General features: G+C 34.6%; 2 protein-coding genes across 2 annotated transcripts; both read left to right on the top strand.

The window, feature by feature from the left end:
* The first annotated feature begins 244 nt into the window (after positions 1 to 244).
* On the top strand, positions 245 to 4832 carry LOC135840806 (epoxide hydrolase 4-like). Its single transcript, XM_065357504.1, has 6 exons — positions 245 to 550; positions 660 to 784; positions 3421 to 3533; positions 3619 to 3775; positions 3922 to 4058; positions 4175 to 4832. The coding sequence occupies exons 1-6, from the start codon at positions 329 to 331 to the stop codon at positions 4513 to 4515; spliced, it is 1095 nt and encodes a 364-aa protein (XP_065213576.1). The 5' UTR covers positions 245 to 328; the 3' UTR covers positions 4516 to 4832.
* Positions 4833 to 9121: 4289 nt separating this feature from the next.
* Positions 9122 to 12406, top strand: LOC135841415 (formin-2-like). Its single transcript, XM_065358359.1, has 2 exons — positions 9122 to 9183; positions 9833 to 12406. Exons 1-2 carry the CDS (start codon positions 9166 to 9168, stop codon positions 11084 to 11086), a joined length of 1272 nt encoding a protein of 423 aa, XP_065214431.1. The 5' UTR covers positions 9122 to 9165; the 3' UTR covers positions 11087 to 12406.
* Positions 12407 to 21403: the final 8997 nt, after the last annotated feature.

Raw genomic sequence — 21403 nt, 5'->3', positions numbered from 1 at the left:
ACTCATAGGTAGGTATCTGCAATGAAGAGAATGAATGCAAAATCAAATAATCGACTATTAACAAAACGAGTGCAGTAGTTGCTCCAGGAGTTATTGACCGATTTCCAATGGATAATATGGAGGTGCAATAATTTTCTCCATTAGAGCATTCGCATTATTATTCTCCCACCTGGATCACTGTACTCTTTTTCGATTAGTAATAGTGGATCTTCAAATCATTCATACCTATTTGCTATGTTAGACATTAAACGTATTCGTAAAGTGCCGGGCTGTGCGTATGGTTTCTTTGATTTTTACTCTTTTTTTCTTTGGTTGAAAAATTAGCATAATGTCGTACTACGAATCGATTAAAAGTGCAGTTTTAGTGTCAATTTTTTATTCAGCTGTTTATTTCGTAGCTTCATTCATAGCATTTTATTCATTGCTGAAAATTGCATACGTGTGGGTAAGAAGTTCTGCAAAAAGCTGGACTCGCTATAAACGTCGAGAACTGCCACCTGAATGTCTGAATGATCCTGTTTATGGGGAACATGGTTACATACAAATCAAGGTAAGAGCGAACATTGTATAGGTAGTCTAACATATCGCTAATAAAGGTGCTTGTAGAAAAACTTTCATTTCTATACCTACTCGTATTAAAATATCTGATAATTTTGTAGAATATTAAGCTTCACTACGTGCAAAATGGTGACAAGACAAAACCACTGATGTTATTTTTACACGGATTTCCCGATTTTTGGTACTCTTGGCGATACCAAATGAAACATTTTTCGAAACATTATTGGTAAGATTTAAACATACTTACCTACAGCTATTTTCTTGACATCTTAAAATACGACCTTTTTTCAAATTTGTTATTTCTTTGTTCATGGAGGGAGAATATGAAGAATGCTTGGGAAAAAGGGTGCCCCAAGTTTATAATCAGATAGCCCATAAAATCATCTCGTTGTAAAATGATAGCAGATGCTTCGTCAAACTGAAAATCGATTTTTTTCTATTTTATACATGAAGTGAAATCCGTGGTTCGGGAGGACGCCGTTTTCGAATATGTTGAACCAGCAGTAAAATTTCCTCGATTTTCAAATTAATTTCGTTACATTTTACCTAATCCAATTTCATTTGATGATTTGTCCAATAGGTTTAGCAATAAATGCCTAAAATTCCAGCGGAAAATGGTTGGATCCGGATATCTCCCGGATCCAATGTGACTTTTTCAGGTTTGGCTAAATGTAATCAGATCTGATCAGATCAGAGTTTTAATCGAACATATCTTTTAGATCGATTCAGTATTCACGTATTCAGAGCTGATCAGATCTTATAGAGGAGACCTGATTGGTTAGACCTGATCAGATTTGACCAGATTTTAACCGTCATTTTTCATTGAGATGGGATATTCCATTCTTTTTTCTTCATAAAAATTGGTTATATTTCCATTCAATGATTTTTCTTTATTACATTTTCAATTAAAACAGACAAAACTGTCGAAAAATCATCGAAAAATTACTTTCAAATAAAAAAGCAGGAAAAAAAGATAGAAATTATGCTTTTGTACAAGAGTAGTTTGTTTTCTAGAGGCTTGGATTTTCTGCCCAATAACCAAAGCATTTTCTTGAATTTCAAATCCATTTCCTTTCTCTTTGTCTTGATATGAGTTTTCCCTGTCGTAGTCCTATCAAAATGCAGACCGAGGTATTTTACTGATTCTTTTATTGGCAACTCTGTACCATTGAACCTAACTGGTAAGGTAGAGCATTTCTTCATCGTGAATGTAATATTATTGTAGATTTTGTGGGATTTACTTCAATATGCCACATTTGTAACCATTCTTCAATATCTTATAAATGATTCTGCATTTGCTGAGTAGCTTCCTTCATGCATTTGCTCCTGCTCAGAATTGCAGTATCATCTGCGAATGTGCACAAGACTGTCTCCTCATTGGTGGGTATATCTGCAGTGAACAACGTATATAGGTAAGGGCCCAAAATACTCCCCTGAGGGACTCCAGCATTGATCTCGAAAAGTGAGGACAGCTCATTATCCATCTTTACCATGAACTTCCTCTCACTCAAGTAGGATTGAAAAAACAGGTAAAACTGATGAGAAGTAATTGCCTTATTTTGTAGAGGAGGCCCAGATGCCACACTTTGTCGAAGGCCTGCTGAATGTCAAGAAAGGAGGCAGCACAGACCTCTTTCCTTTCTAGAGAAGTAACGATTTCATCTGTCACTCTATGTGCTTGCTCAACTGTGGAGTGCTTTTCTCTGAATCCAAATTGGTGATCAGGGATTATTGGAACATCTGTTGGCCAACATTTTGTCGTGTGTACCTATACTTGAAAAACCGTAAAATCGATTTTTGGTCATTGCTCAGCCCCCCCACCCATACTCACAATGGGAGTGTATCTGAGGCTACAATGGGTCTCAATATATCAAACTTGACCCATAAAATCTGAAAATTTTCATTAAAGTCTTGTCCGGAGAACTGCATTTTTGTCGTAGGCATTTTTAGGAGAAAAAGCAAAATCCTTACTTAGTTGAAAAAACTCAAATTTGAGGCACTCTTTCCCTTCGAATCTTGAAAGTGATGATATTTTTGAACTCAGCAGGGTTGAGTTAAATGAAATTTTAAAAGGCAACCAAATTTTGAAAAATGGGGGGGGCAAACCCTTCCTTTGAAATCCCCTGATTAGGGATTAAGTATTTTAACCTGTAGCTCCGCTTATTTTGTGTAGTTCCAAAAATTTGTTGTGAAGTACCAAAAATATATACTCACTTGCTTGGGAGTTTTTCAATGAAAAAAAAAGTTGGAAAATGAGCTAATATTGTGCTTGAAAAACATTTTTGTTCAAACTTTTAAAAATATCAGTGGTGAAAAAACTGACTTTTCACATCAAAATTACTGCTGTTTTGCTTCTTGAAACTGCAAATTTCAAAAATCTTTTGCCTTCGCTTCAGTCGAGCCAATTTGGTTCTCTTCTTCACACTTAACATATCAAGAAACTGTATTGATGACATTTTTTAAAAGTTGAGATCAGAAAAACTGAATTCTTACATAAAAATTAATATTGTTCTCCTTTTCGAACTACAATTGATACTGAAAATTATCCTGGTTGTGTAGCTTAAAAGAATCCTTAAAATAATCCCTATCCCCTGTGCCTCTCTTATGGGGTTCAGCGAATGGCTCCCATGCTCAAAAGCTTTATACTTTGAGGGTCCTTGTGCATCATACCAAATTTCATGCTTTTATCATGAAATGCAGTTTTTACCACAAAAATTGCAACTTGCCTCTGGACTATAAAAATAAATTAAAAATTGGTCTAGAAACAACAAGAACGAGTATCACTGTTCTAATTATCTACTACTACTTACTTACCTGAAGAAATATCTTCTGAGGTCTGATTTTTTAAAATTAAAATCGCAGGGTTGTAGCCGTTGATTTGCGAGGTTACGGCGATTCTGAGAAGCCTGTCAACGTATACGAATACAAAATCAAGTACTTGGTCAGTGATGTAAAGAATTTGATAACAGCACTTGGTAAATTGATTTAATTGCATAGCATTAAATTTTTTCAAAATGGTTGATTTTAAATTTAATTTTTGTATTTATAATGTACCTACAGGAAGAGAAAAGTGCATTCTAGTTTCTCATGATTGGGGAGCTCTCATTGGATACTATTTCTTATTTAAATATCCAGAAATGGTCGAGAAATACGTAATCATAAATATGTATCCAGTCTTTGCTACTTCATTTAAATGGACTCAGTTAATCAAATCATGGTAAGCAAATTAAATGTATAAAACTAACACCAAATAATATAAAAATAATTATGATAAAAATGACCATCCATTCCATTCAAGTCATTAACTCATTATCATAATGTTAGAACGATAGGTAATATCCATCCAATTTCAATGTTTTGCAGGTACATGTTTCTTTTCCAACTGCCTTATTTTCCAGAATTATTGCTGGAATTTAAAGATTTGGAAATATTTGATAAAGTATTCAAAGGTTTTAGTCACGATGATATAGAAGCATACAAATTTACTTTTGGAAAATCAGGTAGGTTGTATTTTCATACATATCTGTTGGTTGTTTTGTTTTCAATTTTATTGAAATTTAGTAGGTACCTACCTACCTACCTACCTAATTTGATAATGTGATTTTTGATCTTACAGGAGGATTCACTCATGGAATTAATTACTACCGCGCCAATTTCTTGAAAATATTCTTATCATACAAGAAGAAACCGGAAAGCGTTACTTTTCCTAAAGGTCTACTTATTTACACGGATAACGATCGATACATACACATTTCAAATTTGTTAGAAACCAAAGATAAAATAGAAAATTTGCAACTCAGTTTCATAAAATCAGGATCGCATTTCTTGCACCAACGTAAACACGAAGATACGAATAAAATTATGAGTAAATTTCTCGGATTAGAAAATTATGATGATCCGGGGGAAGGAAAAAGTTTGCAATGTGATGACAATTCGCCTCAAAAGGCTTCTTCGTAAGATAAATAGAAATATGTTACAAATGACTTCCAGTGATTCTTGATGTAAAAAAATAGAGTCTACATAAATCTATTATAAGAGTACGTGGGTAATTTATTTGCAATTTAACTTAAATGTATGAAAATCTGTTTTGAGAAAAAATTAAATCTTAAGTTGTACGAGTGTAATTTTATTGTAGTTGTGTGCGTAGGTATATTTATTTATTTACCTATTTAATTTTGTAGTAGGTACCTGCATAGGTACCTAGTAAGTAATGTAGTCCAATTATAATAATTTTTTTTATGAATTAAATTCTTGTTGAGCAGCACCAGAAAAAAATCAAACCACTTTTCTTTTTCTTTCATCACGTTACCTAACTTGTCTAAAACGAATTTTAGCTTCCTCTATCCCTCCACATTTCATCTCCTTGTGCACGAAGCAAGCGTGTAGAGGCTTCAAGAGGGGAGAGGGGGGTAAACACCTTTCAATGGTAAAACATTTTTGATATCAATTTTTCAGAATAAAATTTGTAATTCTCCTGAACTTTAATCTAAATCCTGAATTCCATTTCAAGCTTTTTTTTAAGACAGGAAAATCCAAAAAAAAAAAAAAAAAAACGTGAAATGTCCCAGAAAAACTTGAAACCATCAATCGATTCAGGAAGTCAAAATTTAAGTACATATTAACCACATTTTTCGACTTTCTACTTCAATTTCATCAAGCAATAATTTTTTCATTAAAAAAAAGGGGGCCTGAGAAACTGAATTGGAATTGGGATGTTTTTCAAATTTTCTTTGGCTAGAAAATTTTTCAATCTCTTGCTAGCATTAAATAAAATTTTTCAATCTTTTGACAGGGAAGAAAATTTTTTAAAAATTTCAAAAGAATTTCCGACATAATTCGAGACCACAAACAATAAAATATTTTTCTCAGATTCTGCTTAAAAAAAAAAAAAAAAAAAAAAAAATCGAAAAACTGTAATCCTGTGTAGGTACAATTAAGGTACATTGGCACAATTTCATAACCCTATAAAAAGTCACGACATTTCTAAGCTTTTGCAAATGTATCCACTCAAATAACGACGATTCAACCTCATGCAAAAAAAAATCACATCCTCGCTTAAATAATTTAGGTAGGTAAAAAAAACCACTCCGTGTACCTACTTTCATCTTAGCCACCCTTTCAAGTTTCCTCAGGCCATAATTTGAAACCACCACAATGACGAAAACTTTACAGACCACATCTCCAATTACTTTCTTGCGAAAAAAAAAAGATTACTACACTTTCAACCATCAAGTACTACGTCGATTTAACATTGTTAAAAGGTAATAAAGGAAGGGCTTATGCCATAAAAGACGTGATCCAACGGTCTGCTATCTTTATGAACAAAAGCGACGAGAAGGAAATAGCAATGACAAAGTTGTAAAGTCGCAAAAATGAGTTTTTAAGCACTGGTCAAAAGGGAAGCTTAGACATCTAGAGAATGGTCGAATTAAACTTAAGCTAGTTATATATTAAACTGCTACGTATTAATTCCGAGATAGGGTGTAAAAAAATTCAACGGGCAAGATTTCTCACGTAAGTATAAAGGGCTAGAAGGGATAAAACTGGTGTTTTTTTTCGGCGAATAAGGAAGTAGGTAGGTAGGTATGTCATTTATAGCGGATACAAAACTGAAGATGAACAGGAGAAATTCTACTTTCTGCGAAATTGCACTCCCTGTTGCAGTTTCAAGAAAGGAAAAAAAATACAAATCTTATGCAGTCGAGGTATTAAATAGGTAAATCTTGTATTGTACGCAACAATGTATGCATTGGGTATAAACCGAACAGTTAGAAACGGTAATCGGTTACATAAAAAAGTAATACACGATGATTAATAATTATTTGAAGAAGAAACAACCAAAAGGAAACGCCGCAATAAATCATTCAACTACCGAAGAATAATAAAGAGTCATGGAAATAAATGTAGTCGCGTATATTATTTCATAAAGCGATATTTTCTCTGCCTGTTGGAAACCATCTTTCTTTGTTGTGTGATATTTTTTGATAAATGCATCCACAATACCGTTGAAACAGAAGGTCGAAAAGTGGTTACGAAAGGCTGACCTCTGATTTCACACTTCATGCTAAGTACTTTTAACTGTTTTCGTTTCGTATGCTATATTTTATCCCCCTAATTTGTTTCTGTATTTCCAGATAGAGGTAACGCGGAAGACACACAAAGTGTTTTATCTTCTTTTTTTTTGTAGCCGATGTCCGCAACAATCCTTTGACAGATAGGATGAGATACCTATATACTAACTAAACATCCACAGATGAACCAAATATTTAAAATCTGACATTCGAACGGTTTTTGCACTTCGGAAAAAAAACTCTTTTTGAAAACTTTCTAAAATTGTAACTCGACTGAAAAATGTCGCGATGGTTGCCTCGTTCCCAAGAAAGGTGAATATTACAAACTTCTGTTCGCATTTCCCACAGCGATTTTTTTATACCAACATGAAATTGATTTTATACTTACATTACTCGTTTGAAATATAAGAAATTCGAAGTAGGTTAAAAAAAATCGCGAACATTGTTTTTTGAAAATGAAATACCTCAAAACATGATGAAAAGTACTCACATGGTGGAATGAGACATATGTGCAAGTTTTCAACTTCATAGTACTTTGTGATGTTTCTTTCGTGTATTCACACAAGTTATGTAGGTAGTGTTTTAAAAGAAAGTCGATGAAAAGAACTGAATAAAAAACTTAATATTATTATTTAGTTGAATATAGATATATATGTAGTTGAATAGCTGAATGTAAAATTTCTTAGATTTTATTTTCCAAAAATTAAATTTAAAAATTGAAAAAAATTATTTTTATTTATTTTATTTAATGAGCCATATATCTACAGCAACTTATCGGCCAAAGGCTCGTATTTACGAGTGAAAAGCTTAAAATTAAGTTAGGTTATACAGGAAATAAAGTTAAGTATGTACATACAATTTTCAATTTTTTATCTAATTTTGTTGAGATTAAAAATTTAATAACTTTGTCTGTGTGAGAAGGGTTGTCAGAAAGGAGGACCTGGAGTTGGTTTTGGAACTTAGGTGTCTGGAGCGTTCATTCTGGTATATATGAAGGGCACTCTATTAGTAAATGAGCAATGTTTAGGGGGATTGTGTTGCATTCTGGGCATAATAGTGGAGGCTGTTTAAGGAATATGAATTGGTGAGTGAGAAGGGAGTGGCCAGTCCTGAGTCGGGTGAAAAGAACCTCAGATTTACGTTGAAGTTGCTCAGAAGTTTTCCATAAAGATGTGGTGTTTTTGATGTTTTTGAGTTTATTTGAACTTGGGACGGAGTGGAGTGGGGATGGCCTAGAAAGCTGAAATTTGTATATGTTGATCACAATGGGGGTACTGTCCGATGGTATGATTTTGGACCCTTTTCATCCATTTGGGGTCATGTTATGCCCCTCCAAAAAATTACCTTTCTGTAATTTTCAACTTTGACCCTCCAGACTCCAGAGCTGTCAACTCCAGCTCCCAAAAAATCTCATTCCCCAAGTTTGACTTCATTTTATCAATTAGAACAGGTTACAAGTCCCAAGTCATAAAATGTAAAATTATTAAAATCACGTCACTTTTAGGGGTCGTAGCGCCACCCCCCTTGAGGCTAGGGAGTTGGTCGATAGCTCATTTGATAGGTATTGGAGAGGAGATGAAATGATCACTGAGCTCATTCTACTCAAAATTCAATATTTCAGGAGTTTTGGACGAAAAACTGATTTGGGGGGGGGCTTTGATCCACTGTGGGGGGTTAGCTAGTGGGGTAGGGGCGGGGACTTTTAGTATGTTGTTCAGCATACCACCCTAGTCAATATTCACCAAAAAAAACTTTGATCGCAATCATTTTTGGGTTCGCCTATTTTTTTCTGATATTTGACTGAGCTAAATTTTGGAGTTTGCAAGGACCTACAAACTGCAACATTTTCAAATAAATTTTGTAATTTGCAGGAGCTCCAATCTGCGAAATTGAAAAAAATTCCAGTTCCTATGAGCTCCAAACCGCCAAATTTTCAACCTCAAGGATAAATGTATAGGTACATTCTCACTAAAAATTGAATTTATTCTTCCCAATTTTTCCAACTCTTGAAAAATTTGAAAAAGTAGGAACTGATACTCATTATATCGTATACCTACATTGGATATAGGTTATTAGGTACCCTTCTTTATTATTTCGCTGTAAAGTGTAAAATTAAAGGAATTTCCAATCATCATGAACTCTAAACCATAAGATTGTTAGTTTCACGATTAATTAACAGTGTGCTTATTATAGTGTTGTTTTTAAATGAACGTGACTGAAATTGAAACTATATAAGCTTCATAATTCGATTTATTTGTCGAATGCATGATTTATCATCGATTTTTGTTGTTACATAGGTAATATTTATTTACAACTTATGTGCATTTCAAGTACCTATCAGGTGAGCATTTACAAGTAGGTATTTTATTCACAGAAATCTGAAAAAATTCTTGGGGTAGAATTTTGCTACCGAGTTGATTAAATAAATACCTATTTCCTTATTATGATAAATATGCATGTGTAAAATGAGATTTTCACTGACATTCAGGTTATTTTGCAGTGTGATGAATGCGAGTAGGTACGTGAATGTAATCTGATGATGGCAACGTTTTGGGTAAGTATTATTCTTTTAATGTCTTCATAGTTTTTTTCCTTTCATGAGAAGGTATAATTTTGAGATGATATATATAACATTTTTCAAAGTAATGAGGTAGGTGCTTCTGTTCAATTTTCTCAAACATAAAATGTTTCATTTTATTCAATTGAACATCACCTATACAGATTGTGAGAAGATGAAATTTTTTGATGAAAAATACTTACCTAGTAAAAAGTAACTTGAAAGGCTTTCACCCTGCCAAAACATCAGTTTGAAACAATGTTGGTCTAATGGGTGTTCCATTCAAGGTGTTCAGTAATACGACTAATAAAATGCAGACTCAACTATTCAAGTTGCAGAAAGTTTGTGTTCATGAATGATTCTCTGTCGTTTATTTTAATCTTTCATCCTGAAGAGGATTTTTTTCCCCTAGTCATTACTACTACAAAATTTTGAAAACTCAAGAATTTCAGTAAAAAAAAAAAACATCAAATTTCTAGGTGCTTTTGAAATAAACAATTTTTTTCAAAAATGCTTCCATTTATGAACCCAGAGTCCCAGAGACATGTCTGAGAATAAAAATTATATCTGGTTATGATTCTCAACCTTTTTTTCTAAGCGATCTATCCTATTCAATTGTAAATGATATGTCATCCTAATTTTCCAGGTATGCAACATCTATATTTTATTGCTCGTGACGTGTCTTGGTAATGCTCAATTCCTCGATTACTTCGACGATTCCATTCCATGCCCACCTTATCCGTTAACCTTTGGTAGCAACGCGGGTTTCATTGTGCCAAATGCAACAGATCCTTGTGTTGCTCCATTGCCTCAGTCAAATCCTGCAGTACCATCAGCTGGGAATAAAGCAGCACCCGAACCAGGGGCACCGCCAGCAGCAGCAAATCCACCTGACAATGCTGATACTCCTTTGCCCAGAGATGGACCACCTCCAGCTGTACCAACTGATACTGCTGGTGCAGCTCCTGTACAACCCCTCCCAGCAGCACCAGGAGTCGGCCCTGTAACAGATGATGCACCAAATTTGGATGAAAATCAGGAGAAACCGGCTCCTCTTGTGAAAAGACAAGCTCCGGCAGATCTTGGAGATGACAGTTTACCAGTCCTTCCTGATGTGAACCCATTTGATCCAAGCTCTGTACTTCCTGCAGGACTTGGGCTTTGGCTAATTGACCCATCCGTACCTCCCCTTCCTGAAGTGAACCCACTCAATCCAAGCCTTCCTACTGGTGGAGTGTCTCCTGACCCATTCATACCTTCCCTTCCTGAAGTGAACCCAAATTATCCAAGCCTCCCTACTGGTGGGATTCCTCCTATTCCCATTGAAGATCCACTCAGTGGTAGAGTTCCACCAACTGACCCACCCATACCTCCCCTTCCTACTGGTGGAATTCCTCCTATTCCTATTGCAGATCCACTCACTGGTGGAGTTTCTCTAGTTCCTGGTATTCCTGATGTAAACATGCCCATTGGTGGAGTTCCTCTAGTTCCTGGCAATGATCAACCAGATGCTGAAGCTCCTACTGTCCCTGATGTGAGCCCACCTGATGTTGAAGTTCCTTCCATTCCAGGATTACCCATTGATCCAGATACAATCATTTTACCTGCAGCACCGCCAATTATTGATGATGCAATTCCTCATGCTCCAACTACACCAGGTGGTCTCCTATGCAACCTATCAACATTGATACAGACTTTGGTAAATGCAATTTTAGAATTAATTCTGAGTCATTTAAAGCAATTGATTCATTTAATAGTTCAGCGATTAGAAAATGTTATCAGAACACTTCTTGGTAAGTTGTTACCAGATGTATCGAACACCCTAATGCAGTTATTACACACATTGCTCCCAACAAACATGATAGATGTGCAGGTACTTGATCAATACCGCATTAAATGACTTACTTGACAAACATGGATTAGTGCCTGGTATAGTCCATGGTATTTCAGGACCTGGAGCACTGATTGGAGGTCCAGAGGGTAATTCTGCTCCTGTAATTAGTGCCGTAAATGGAGTTATAACTGAAGTGGAAGAATTACTGAAAGATGTACTGAAAGTTCCTGTGTTAGATACAGTCCATTCACTGGGTGATTTCTCTAATCTGTTAAACAACACATTGGAAGATTTAATAGATAATGTTGACAATTTAGCTGAAAATCTATTGACTGGCTTGTTGGCCAACTCATCCATTGTTGCTAGTTTAACCACAGATGTAGCAACTCTATTAAAAGATGCCATGGGAGACACCGTGTGCAATGTTGAAAAACTACTAACAAATAGTAACTTATTGGACCAAGTCATTCAAAATTTGTTGAAATTGATTACAGATCTACTGGATGATGTCCTAAGAGATGATAATAAGTTACTAGTTGACAAGCTAGTCAAGCTACTTGATGAGAAAGGCTTACTAGATACGTTACTAGACAACCTTCCCAAACTTCTAATAGATTCGTTGAATAATTTATTTGCACCCAAGCTGAAAAAATTGGAAACTTCTCAAATTGTTAAAAACCCATACGAATTCAAAATAGAAGCCATAACTAAAGCGGCGAATAGTATACCTGGCTCGAACGTCATTCCTGGAGGACCTCTACTTGGAGATAGTTTAGCGCTTGCTTTAGATGGACTTCTGGAAGACTTGATAAAAATTGTTCAAAATTTACTTAATAACTTGAAAGATTTACTAGCTGGTAAGAAAAACGGATTGGTCAATAATTTACAGAATACCCTTAGCAAATTACCTGACAAACTGTTGAAAAGGTTAGGCAGAGGAGTGGGGAAAGTACTACCTTCAGCTTTATCAAATTTAATAAATCCATCAGCCCTACTCGGACCTCTTCATACGGTTATAACAAATATCTTGAAGCTGGTCATATGTGATTCTTGCAAGAAACCTGTACCTCCTATTACAATCCTACCTCCAGTTACAGACATGCATCCAGTAACAATAATACCACCAATCAACATAAACTTTGCCCTACTATGTTTTCCATTTTACTACCCCAATCCACCAGTTGGTGAAGATAGCATTGAAGATGACTTGTTTGATAACATCAATGATCCTGACAGTTTTGTACCTGGACCTAGTTCCTATGGTTGGTAACACTGTCCATGTAACAGAACTGGGCAGAGATGATTTTATATGTACTCGTATATATAGCCAATTGTGCTTTTAGCTGCATTTCTATGTCATTTGTGGGTACCTAATAATTTTTTTATGATTTCCATGTATACTTTTTTGAGTGAAATAGATTCATTTATTGTTTTTTGTTTTTGTTTTCATTAATCAAAATTTTCAAAATCCAAGATCACTTATGGCGTTCTACTGACAGGTATTGAGTGGTTAAAAATTTAAAAATCGGTAATTTTTGGATGAATTTGTTTTTGAAATTTTTTTGTTTGCAAATACCTATTTCCCAACTAATTTGAATAATATTGAAAGATTTCATTCCTAAAACTGGGGACATATTTTGGAAGGTAGTGGTGCCAATTCTTTTGAAATTGGTGGTATTAATGGAAAAAAATTTGGCACCACTTATTTTGAAAACAATTTCCCAGTTTCAAGAATGATATCTTTGAATATGACGTAGGTAGGTACCTACATATCTATTAGTAATTAGAAATGATATTGCAAAATACTTGCAAGGAAACATTTTTTAAAATACGAATTCATCCAAAAATAGATAAGTAAGTGATCTGCAAATTTTCAACCGCTCAGTATAGGACCCTATAAATGGCCTTGAATTTTATAGGTCGACGCAGAATCTCAGATACTTTCATTTGGAACTGGGCTACTTGTAAATGCCCTCTTTGAGGATCCACTTTTTTCTTCCAGAGGCACCTTCCGAGCTAAAATGTTTTCTGAATGCACAATTTTAAACTCAAAATGGAAGTTTTTGCCGAACCAAATTTTTTTAGAGGTGATCCACCCTAATGTACATAGGTACATTATTTCATTTCATTTTTTGAAAGGAAAATCCATTGTTTTTGTTTTAAAAGAAACAAAGATAAAACCTAAAAAGAGATGATTAATCTTCACCCAGAAAAAATGCTTCTTTTTTACTTAAACAAACTTTTTCAACTCAGAAGAATTATTTTTCAAACTTTTAAAAAAAGTAACCAAATTAAACTCGCTCTTCTCAGAAAAAAAGTGTGGAAATAACCCCGAAAAATAACACTAAAAAAAAAAAACACCCAAAGAAGTATAGGTACCTATTTCATTAGATACATAAGTACAACGAAACGTATACACCTATATAAGAATTCAGGGGTAGAATTTAGCTCAAGGGTGAGTAAACAAACGCCACTTTTCCATTTAACCATTATTATTGAGGTTAACCGACGATAATACGTCGATGAACTAATCCGAAGCAGAAGAACTTCCCTATACATCTTTTTTTTTTTTTTTGGTCTCGTAATTTGTAAGAAGAATCTGACGCCTAAAGCATAATAAAAAAAAAAAAAAGGACAAGAGAAAGTAAGTATAAGACTGAATGAGAACGAGAAAAAGAAGCGAAAAAATAAAAGCTTCTTTCGTTAGCCTTTTGATAGCTGACTTTTTAAAACGATCAACAATTTCGTATAGCAAATGTGATGATTGTACTGTAGCGGAAATTAAAGATATGTGCAGAATATGCGGTAATTTGTCGCTTCAGGTCATACTCATACAAATTGCTGACTCGTTGAAGGAAAATTCAAGCTTATTGAAAAAAAATTTAGTAGTTCATGACTTGTATTGGTTGAATTAACCAACATGTAGGTAAGTGTATTTTGAATTCTGTTCCGGTCGGAATCGCAAAGTGGTAAGTTTCAGTATCTAATCGATGAGTCTTATTTGGTGAGCTTTATCAGGGATACCTACATGTATGCTTTTTAGTTACGGTAGCCGATACGAAATTACGTGAGTTGGGTTGACTCGAATGTGATTAATATTTCAAGAATGTGCCGAGTCAAGATGTACAGGCTTTTAGCACAAGGTACTGATACATAGCTACGAATGTATCGAGTTAATTTTCAATTATATTAGCAAGTTTAGCTTTTGACTGAGGCATTTATTTGAGTATTTTTGCCATTTCTAAACCTCGACGAGTTTATCGCTTCATTTTTGAAATAAAATATATAGGCTTCATTGTTATCAACATTTTTCATCATCATGATGCCCTTTTCTCCATCTTCCCTTAAAAAATTTTTCAAAATATTCAGAGTCAACTTCTCATCAGCCTTCAGTTACAAAAATTGAAAAAAAAAATTTTGGCCCACCTTGGAATTCAAGCCAGCAGTTTTCAGCCTCTTCATCTCAGTATAAGGTATACCTACTTGAAAAATGCTAATTTGCGTCGTTTTATTCCACGATTTTTGATTTAAAAATCTTCCATAGACTATACAGAACACAGCTACGGTGAAATGAAAAGGAAACCAACGACATAAAATGTCAAAAGAATACTCTAGAGATCGCCTTACCTACGTTAGCAGCAGTAGCACACGAGTAGCGATGACGTATACGTTATTAACATACATATACTCGCGACGATACGAGGATGCTTTTGTTTATACGGTGTAAATTTTTTATTTCACGTGTAACTACCAAAGGTATCCTCTTTTTTTTTCAAAGTATATTTCCACGACCGAGTTAAATATAGCCGAAAATACTCCGCGACTACAAAATATAGGGTTTATATGATTGACATTTTTTTAATTGTATAAAAAATCGTAGGTGGGTCGTGCCGAATAGTCCACTGATGTGAAATAATTGACATTCGAGAGTAGGTACGTATTTTTTCCTCATTTTTACACGCAAAACTGCGCCATGCAGGCCGGATAACGGGGCAGCTCGAGTAAAATTCGTGGAAAAAAAGTGCTTTAGAACAACATACCAAAGTGAGCAGATTAGTTTGAATAATTACATAGCCGTTACGTATCAATCAACGGACTGATGAAAAGAGAAAATGGCCTCCCACGATGTTCACAGATCGGTATTGGCTTACTAAATAAATAATAATTTCATGTCGTTTGCCAGTCTATAATCAAGCTCTTTAAAGAAGCACCATGATCCGGATGATTCGTGAACCATATAACTGGGCGTTTTGTGGTTGATTTGGTGTACCTCATCTGAGACCGCTCTCCTTAGCGCAGTCTCGTAATAGTTGAGATTACGCGATGAGTTTCAAGTTCAACGATAGCATAATCTTCTGCGCGTATCATGATACATGACCATTCATTAATGATTTATGCAGTAAACGTTTGATTTATAAACGTTATGAATATTCGGATAGGTATAGAGGAACATACGCAGGCTTGAAAATTTTCATAGGGTAGAGGAGTGCCCTAGATATAGTATGAGGAATCTATAGGTTTAGGTAGAGGTAGGTACCACGAAAGTAAATATCGTTATCGAAAATTATTCTCAAAAAAATCAATATTTCTCCCGAGTGCTCAGCAGTCAGCACCTAGGTAATATTCTTATCATCGTAAATATGTCAATGCATGTGAAATATTCTATTATCGTACAAACTATGTAGCTGGTATAAGTACTACATATAGGTACTATGAAAATATAATTTTATAGTACGAGTAATTTAATCGAATGATTAGATTTGAATACTTTAATGCTTTGTTTACTCATCTATGCATTCTCGAAAAGGTTGATCCAGAAGAAAACACAAGTCGAACGATAATCATACTACCATGATAACACTTGATGTGCACATTGAAGTAGGTACCTATCTAATCTACATACAAGTATAGGCTTATGCACCGAATTCATGCGTAAACCATGCAGGTTGCCCTCGATTAAAGTATGTACGTATGAGCAAGAAGGAAAAGCAAAAATAATTACCAATATGAACACTGAAAAAGGAATCCATTTTGTTGACACCAAAAAAATTGATCCCTCAGTTCCCTCATCTCGCTTCTATTCAAAAACGTACCTTACACATTTACATGAAAAATAATTTGGAAGAAAGTTACCTACTTACTAAGATTTTTTTGAATTTCAAAAATTTTGATTTTCGTAACTTGACGAACTATGTACCAGCAACGCATTGAAAGAATTTTGGAAATACATATATCGAACAGTTCAAATCCAATAACCTCTTCAGATGAGCCAGTTTTGTTAGATTTTTCATCAAATAAGTATCTTTAAACACACTGAAGCTCAAAAATTTTCAAATCTGAAGCCCGAAAAATCAAAAGACCTACCTTAACCAATTTTGGTAAATCTACCTCAAAGCACCAATGCTTAGAAAAATATAGCAATGAATAAATCGATATACTTAGTACTAAGTAAACTTTCTGAAAAATTCAAGAATAAATTATTTGACAACTTTGATAACTGAAATTAACTATTCTAATGCATAGTGCGTTCATTTTTTTTTTTTTTTTGGAAGTGAGAACTTTGTGTCGATTAGAATTGATAAGGGGAGCTAGGATTCTTATTTCACAAAATCATCTAAATCTGACTGCAGAAATGATGAAGCATACAGCTTTTGGAAATTCCTTCTTTGGAATCATTTTAAATCTCCACAAGAATGATGGAAAATATCCCAATAATCAAGAGCAGATGAATGTCACCATGTGCATTTTTTCAACCCTCAAAATGACTTTTAAGATTGAGAAAACGATGAGGCATCACAGGCATCACGACTGGAAATGTTGACACTATTTTTACCCAAAATATTTCAATTGGTCAGGAAGAGACAACAATGACATTTTCTAAAAATTCATACGGAAATAAGTATGAATTGAAAGTTGAAAGTCCGATAGAAAACAAGCAAGATACCAATACAGTAGCAGGACACATTGGTATGAAGAGCAGAATTAGTAGAGCTGGGATTTATATTCAGAAATATGAAGAAAATATGCAATATTTTATGCAATTTTTTCACCTACCTAAAATATACTTACCTACAAAAAATATGCAAAAATTTCAGTTTGAGTGTCTTTTATCCCTGAAAATAATTTTTCAAGCTAAAAAATATGAAAACTGTTAATTTAAAACAAAATGAACCAAATGAACCCAGTGATCAAAAAATACATTTTTCTTATTAAAAAATTGGCCAAAACAAATCATTTTATAAATTCATAAATTATTTTAGAAAACATGTTATTGATGACATTTTAACAGTGTTGCGATTTTTTGAATAAAAAAAGCCAGTAAAAATCTTAATTTTTGCAAAATTTTCGTAAATATGCAAAAATACCAGAGAATGTTCAAATAAAGGATTAGCAGTATTGTTGGATACTGCAGCGAGGGGGAGGGGAATAAAATAAAAAAATTTCATGTAAGAAAATTTCAGTTGATGTGAACCAATTCTAGTGAACCTCTCCTTCATCGATCTCCATTGGAATTTTGCTTCCTTATCAGGACGAAAATAACGATTTCGAGGAAACGTTCAAACATTCGAATAAAAAAGAAAAAAATCTTGGCCGAAATGTATCTACTTATAGATTTTGTGTTGGCTCATTTTAAAACGCTTTGGAGCATTTTTTGGAGAACTGGAATTTTTAAGGAAATTCTGTCATGAAGGCTCAGGAATGACTTACCACCTTTTTCAATCGAATTCTGACGTAATGAGGCTTTGAACCTGCTAAAAATAATTGGAAATCTCCACCTATATCGATTTAATGGACAAAAATTTGGTAGGTACATAAAAAATTTCAGTTTTGCAACTCAATTGAGTACAATACATTTTTTAATTGTTTTCACTTTTGACTCAACAAATTCCCCAAAATTCGAGAAGTATTGATACCTATACTAACTTTAATTTTCGAAGTTTAGCTTTGAAAAGTATGTTTGCATGTCTTTAGCTTTACATTGGCCCAAATTCTTTGTACAAGTTCAAATGTCCCCCTATATTTACTACGACGAACCTCATAAAGTGTCCCCCGGGAATTTGGATGCGGAAAATGGTCCTCGTGGTAGCCTCGGCCAAAGTACCACACCATTAAAATTTTAGTTTCCAGTTTTGAGTCTGGTTCTCACAGTAAAATTTTGATTTTTCAAATTTTCAAAAATCTTTACCCCGACGCTCAAGTTTTTCCCACGGTGTTGTCGTGGGAAAATTCTGACCCACGCGCTTGCACAAATGACTTCTTTTCATGTTCCCATTCAACTTAATTTTCAATATTACATCTTTCTAGGATTATTCAATGTTTCATCAAAAATAAAGATTTTGAATTATCTTCTAAAAATATGATTCGAAAAATTTAATTGAAAGGTAAAATAAAACATGCCCCTTGGTCAGGCGCGTGGATCGACATTTTCCCACGGCGTTGTCGTGGGAAAAACCTCAGTACCGGGGTAGCAGTTTCTGAAAAAATTCAAAATTTTATTTTGATAGCTAAACTCAAAACTGGCAGCTAAAATTTTAATGGTGTGGTCCTTGGGCCAAGGGCTGCCACTAAGGCCACTTTCCATTCAAATCCCTGGGAGACACTTCATGAGGTCCCTTTCGTTAGTAGTCCTTCAAAAGCAATCCTTTCCAAAACAGGACTTGCACCAAATGGGACACCCTGTATACGTTCATGTTATCACAAAATAATTGCACGTTAACGACCACGATGAAGTACACCATGCACCTCGAAATATGTAATATAAATAGGCCTACTAACATAAGTGTCTATAGATAAACGGTTAAAGAGAGTCGTCGTATTTGGGTGAATTGGTGTAGTAGCGAGACTGGGTGTTTATTCTAAGCTTACCCAGAAGCGTCAAATATTAATTCCCGTTATCGACGTGACGCGGCGGCGAGGTAGACTTGGCGTATAGACGGTTTTGGGAAATCATCTGCGGATGACGGAGTCTTCAGTAGCGCGCGATTGAGGTGCCTTCAATATCACCTGTATTCCTAAAGGCGAAATATACTCGTTTGTGAAACCGTCGTAGTCGTCGTCGTAGTCGTATTGAATAAATAAAGCCGAAATCTCCAAATAAAAGAATTTATTCTCGAGTAGCTGCTAGTTGTTTACTTTGGTGTATAAGGCAACAACACGTGAAGCTCACGAGTAGGATTCTCCAAGTTATACGCGCTACACTAGGCTGCCAGCTTTAGATGGCATCGTTTTTACCTTTATGAAATGAAGATAGATGTTTCCGAATTCGTGCCACCTTTTGCCCGCAGGACGTTCGAGGAATTTCGATCACGAAACTTAGTCGAACAAATAACCCCGAGTATCGACAGTTTTACCCCCTTTAATTGTAACAAAGTTCCGTCGTTGTCGGCAACTTTTGTATCTGAGACGTCGTCGTTGGTAATGGTAACGTACACCTATACGTCTTCTTTTTTTCCCGATGCCCTATACTCGATAATTCGCCTGTTGTGGGAGATTTGCGTTCGCTGTGATGAACCCGTATCTCGAAGGCATTGAGTAGTTATCGTGTTTGGCAATTTTTAACGTGTGCGTGGATATGTTAGCTTACCTACGTGAAAAAACGCATCCCTGTGAATTAAGATGATATTTGCAGTTGGTTTACCTACAGGTCTTTTAGTGTATTGGTTTGGAAAATAAATATTTTTTGTGGTTTACCAAAGAAAGGGAAACCAAAACCAACCTGTGGATTTATTCTTTTCCTTTTCCACCGCAGAGGTGGTTAGCGATAATGCATCATAAAGATAGGGTGTTTTAGAATGAATGATGGCGGTAATTTGAACTATCACATCTTGTGATTTTTGAGGGAAAACAATGGTTTGATTTTCAACCATCAAATAGGTACCACAAAGCTTGAAAAATATTGATGATGATTGTCATTTCAGTCAAACCGAACCGTCCTCGTGTGTTCAAAAACAACATTCACCAAATGACCCCCTTCCCCAAACTGTTTTTTTTTCAGGTTTTCAATTTTTACAAAAATCGACCAATTATAGTGCCAAAAAAATTTAATCTTGAACTTGAGTCCAAAAACTGGAAAGAAACCCAGCATTTAATGAATAATGATCGTGAAAACGGGTGGAAATTTTTGAAAATATATTTCAGAAATTTTGAATTTTTGGCATGGTATAGGTACTTTCTTTGCTCCGACCGCAAAGAACATCATTTCAACCTCCCGGAGGACCTTTTGAGAAAAATTAGCGAAAATTTCTTCAATTATCTACCTAATTTGATAATTATTGTCATTACTAAAAAATAAAATAGCTAATTTGAAGATTGTAGAAACATTTGAAATGAAAAATAAGTCAAGAAAGAGGGAGAGGGGTTCAAATTCAAAATGACCAAAAACTTGAAAAATCAGTGCTTCATTCATTTTTAAACATTTTATCAAAAAGCAACATTGATTTTTTCAGCTCCGAAAGGATCGTGGGAGGATGCCTCAAATAAATCTGTTGAAAAAATTTAGGAGTGTTTAAAGTTCTTTTCTCAGAATTTTTGAAGTCTCAGATGCCTCAAATCAGGCATTCGTCGATTCAATTCATAGGTAATGAAAAAAAAATGAACAAAGCGGATTTTCGTTCAAAAACTTTGAGACAAGACAACCTGCAACCCAGTTTCAAAATTGGAGAAAAATGTCTAGAAATGTGGGAAAACTTTGATTTCCAAAATTATTGGATATCAATCAAAAAAAATTTCTTAAGGGATCTCAAAACATTTCGAAGCACACAATCTCCTCCTCAAATGGATACTCATGAGGACAAAGTTGTTCCTCGAAGTTCATCTCAAACGAACTTTCAATAAAATAAATGCATTGAAGTGCGATTACTTGGATTGAAAATTGTATTTTCACATTGATTATGCTGAAACAGAACATGAAATAGTGTGTATTACAAAAAATGAGATCACTTCTTCTGACCATAGGAGAAGAAATAATAAAATTTCTAGACAGAATGATATTTATGAAGTTTTGAGGTCAAAACACTATTTTTTTCAAGCCAAAATGTACTGATTAGATAATTTTGAGCAATAAAAATTATGAGAAATTCTAGAAAGTGAAAATAACACCTAATGGAGTGGGTGCTTTCTTATGGGTACCAAAAGTTATAAATGATAAAATGTCCCTATATTCGGATTTTGAAACCAATCAAAGTTGTTCTTGATGGTCCACAACCTCAGAATATGTTTTAGATCATTACATCACCCCTACCCCGAGAAAAAAAAGGAGAAATTGCTGTTTCAGTTTAGATTTTTCATTTTTAGCCTTTCCAGCTGTATTTTTTTAGGGAGCAGGAGTGTTAAAATTGAAATATTCCATTGCCTATTAGGTACTTATTCAAATCCTAAAATTGT

The sequence above is a fragment of the Planococcus citri genome, chromosome 3 (assembly GCF_950023065.1).
Source record: "Planococcus citri chromosome 3, ihPlaCitr1.1, whole genome shotgun sequence".
NCBI lineage: Eukaryota > Metazoa > Arthropoda > Insecta > Hemiptera > Pseudococcidae > Planococcus > Planococcus citri.
This window is presented reverse-complemented; position numbering and strand designations above follow the sequence as displayed.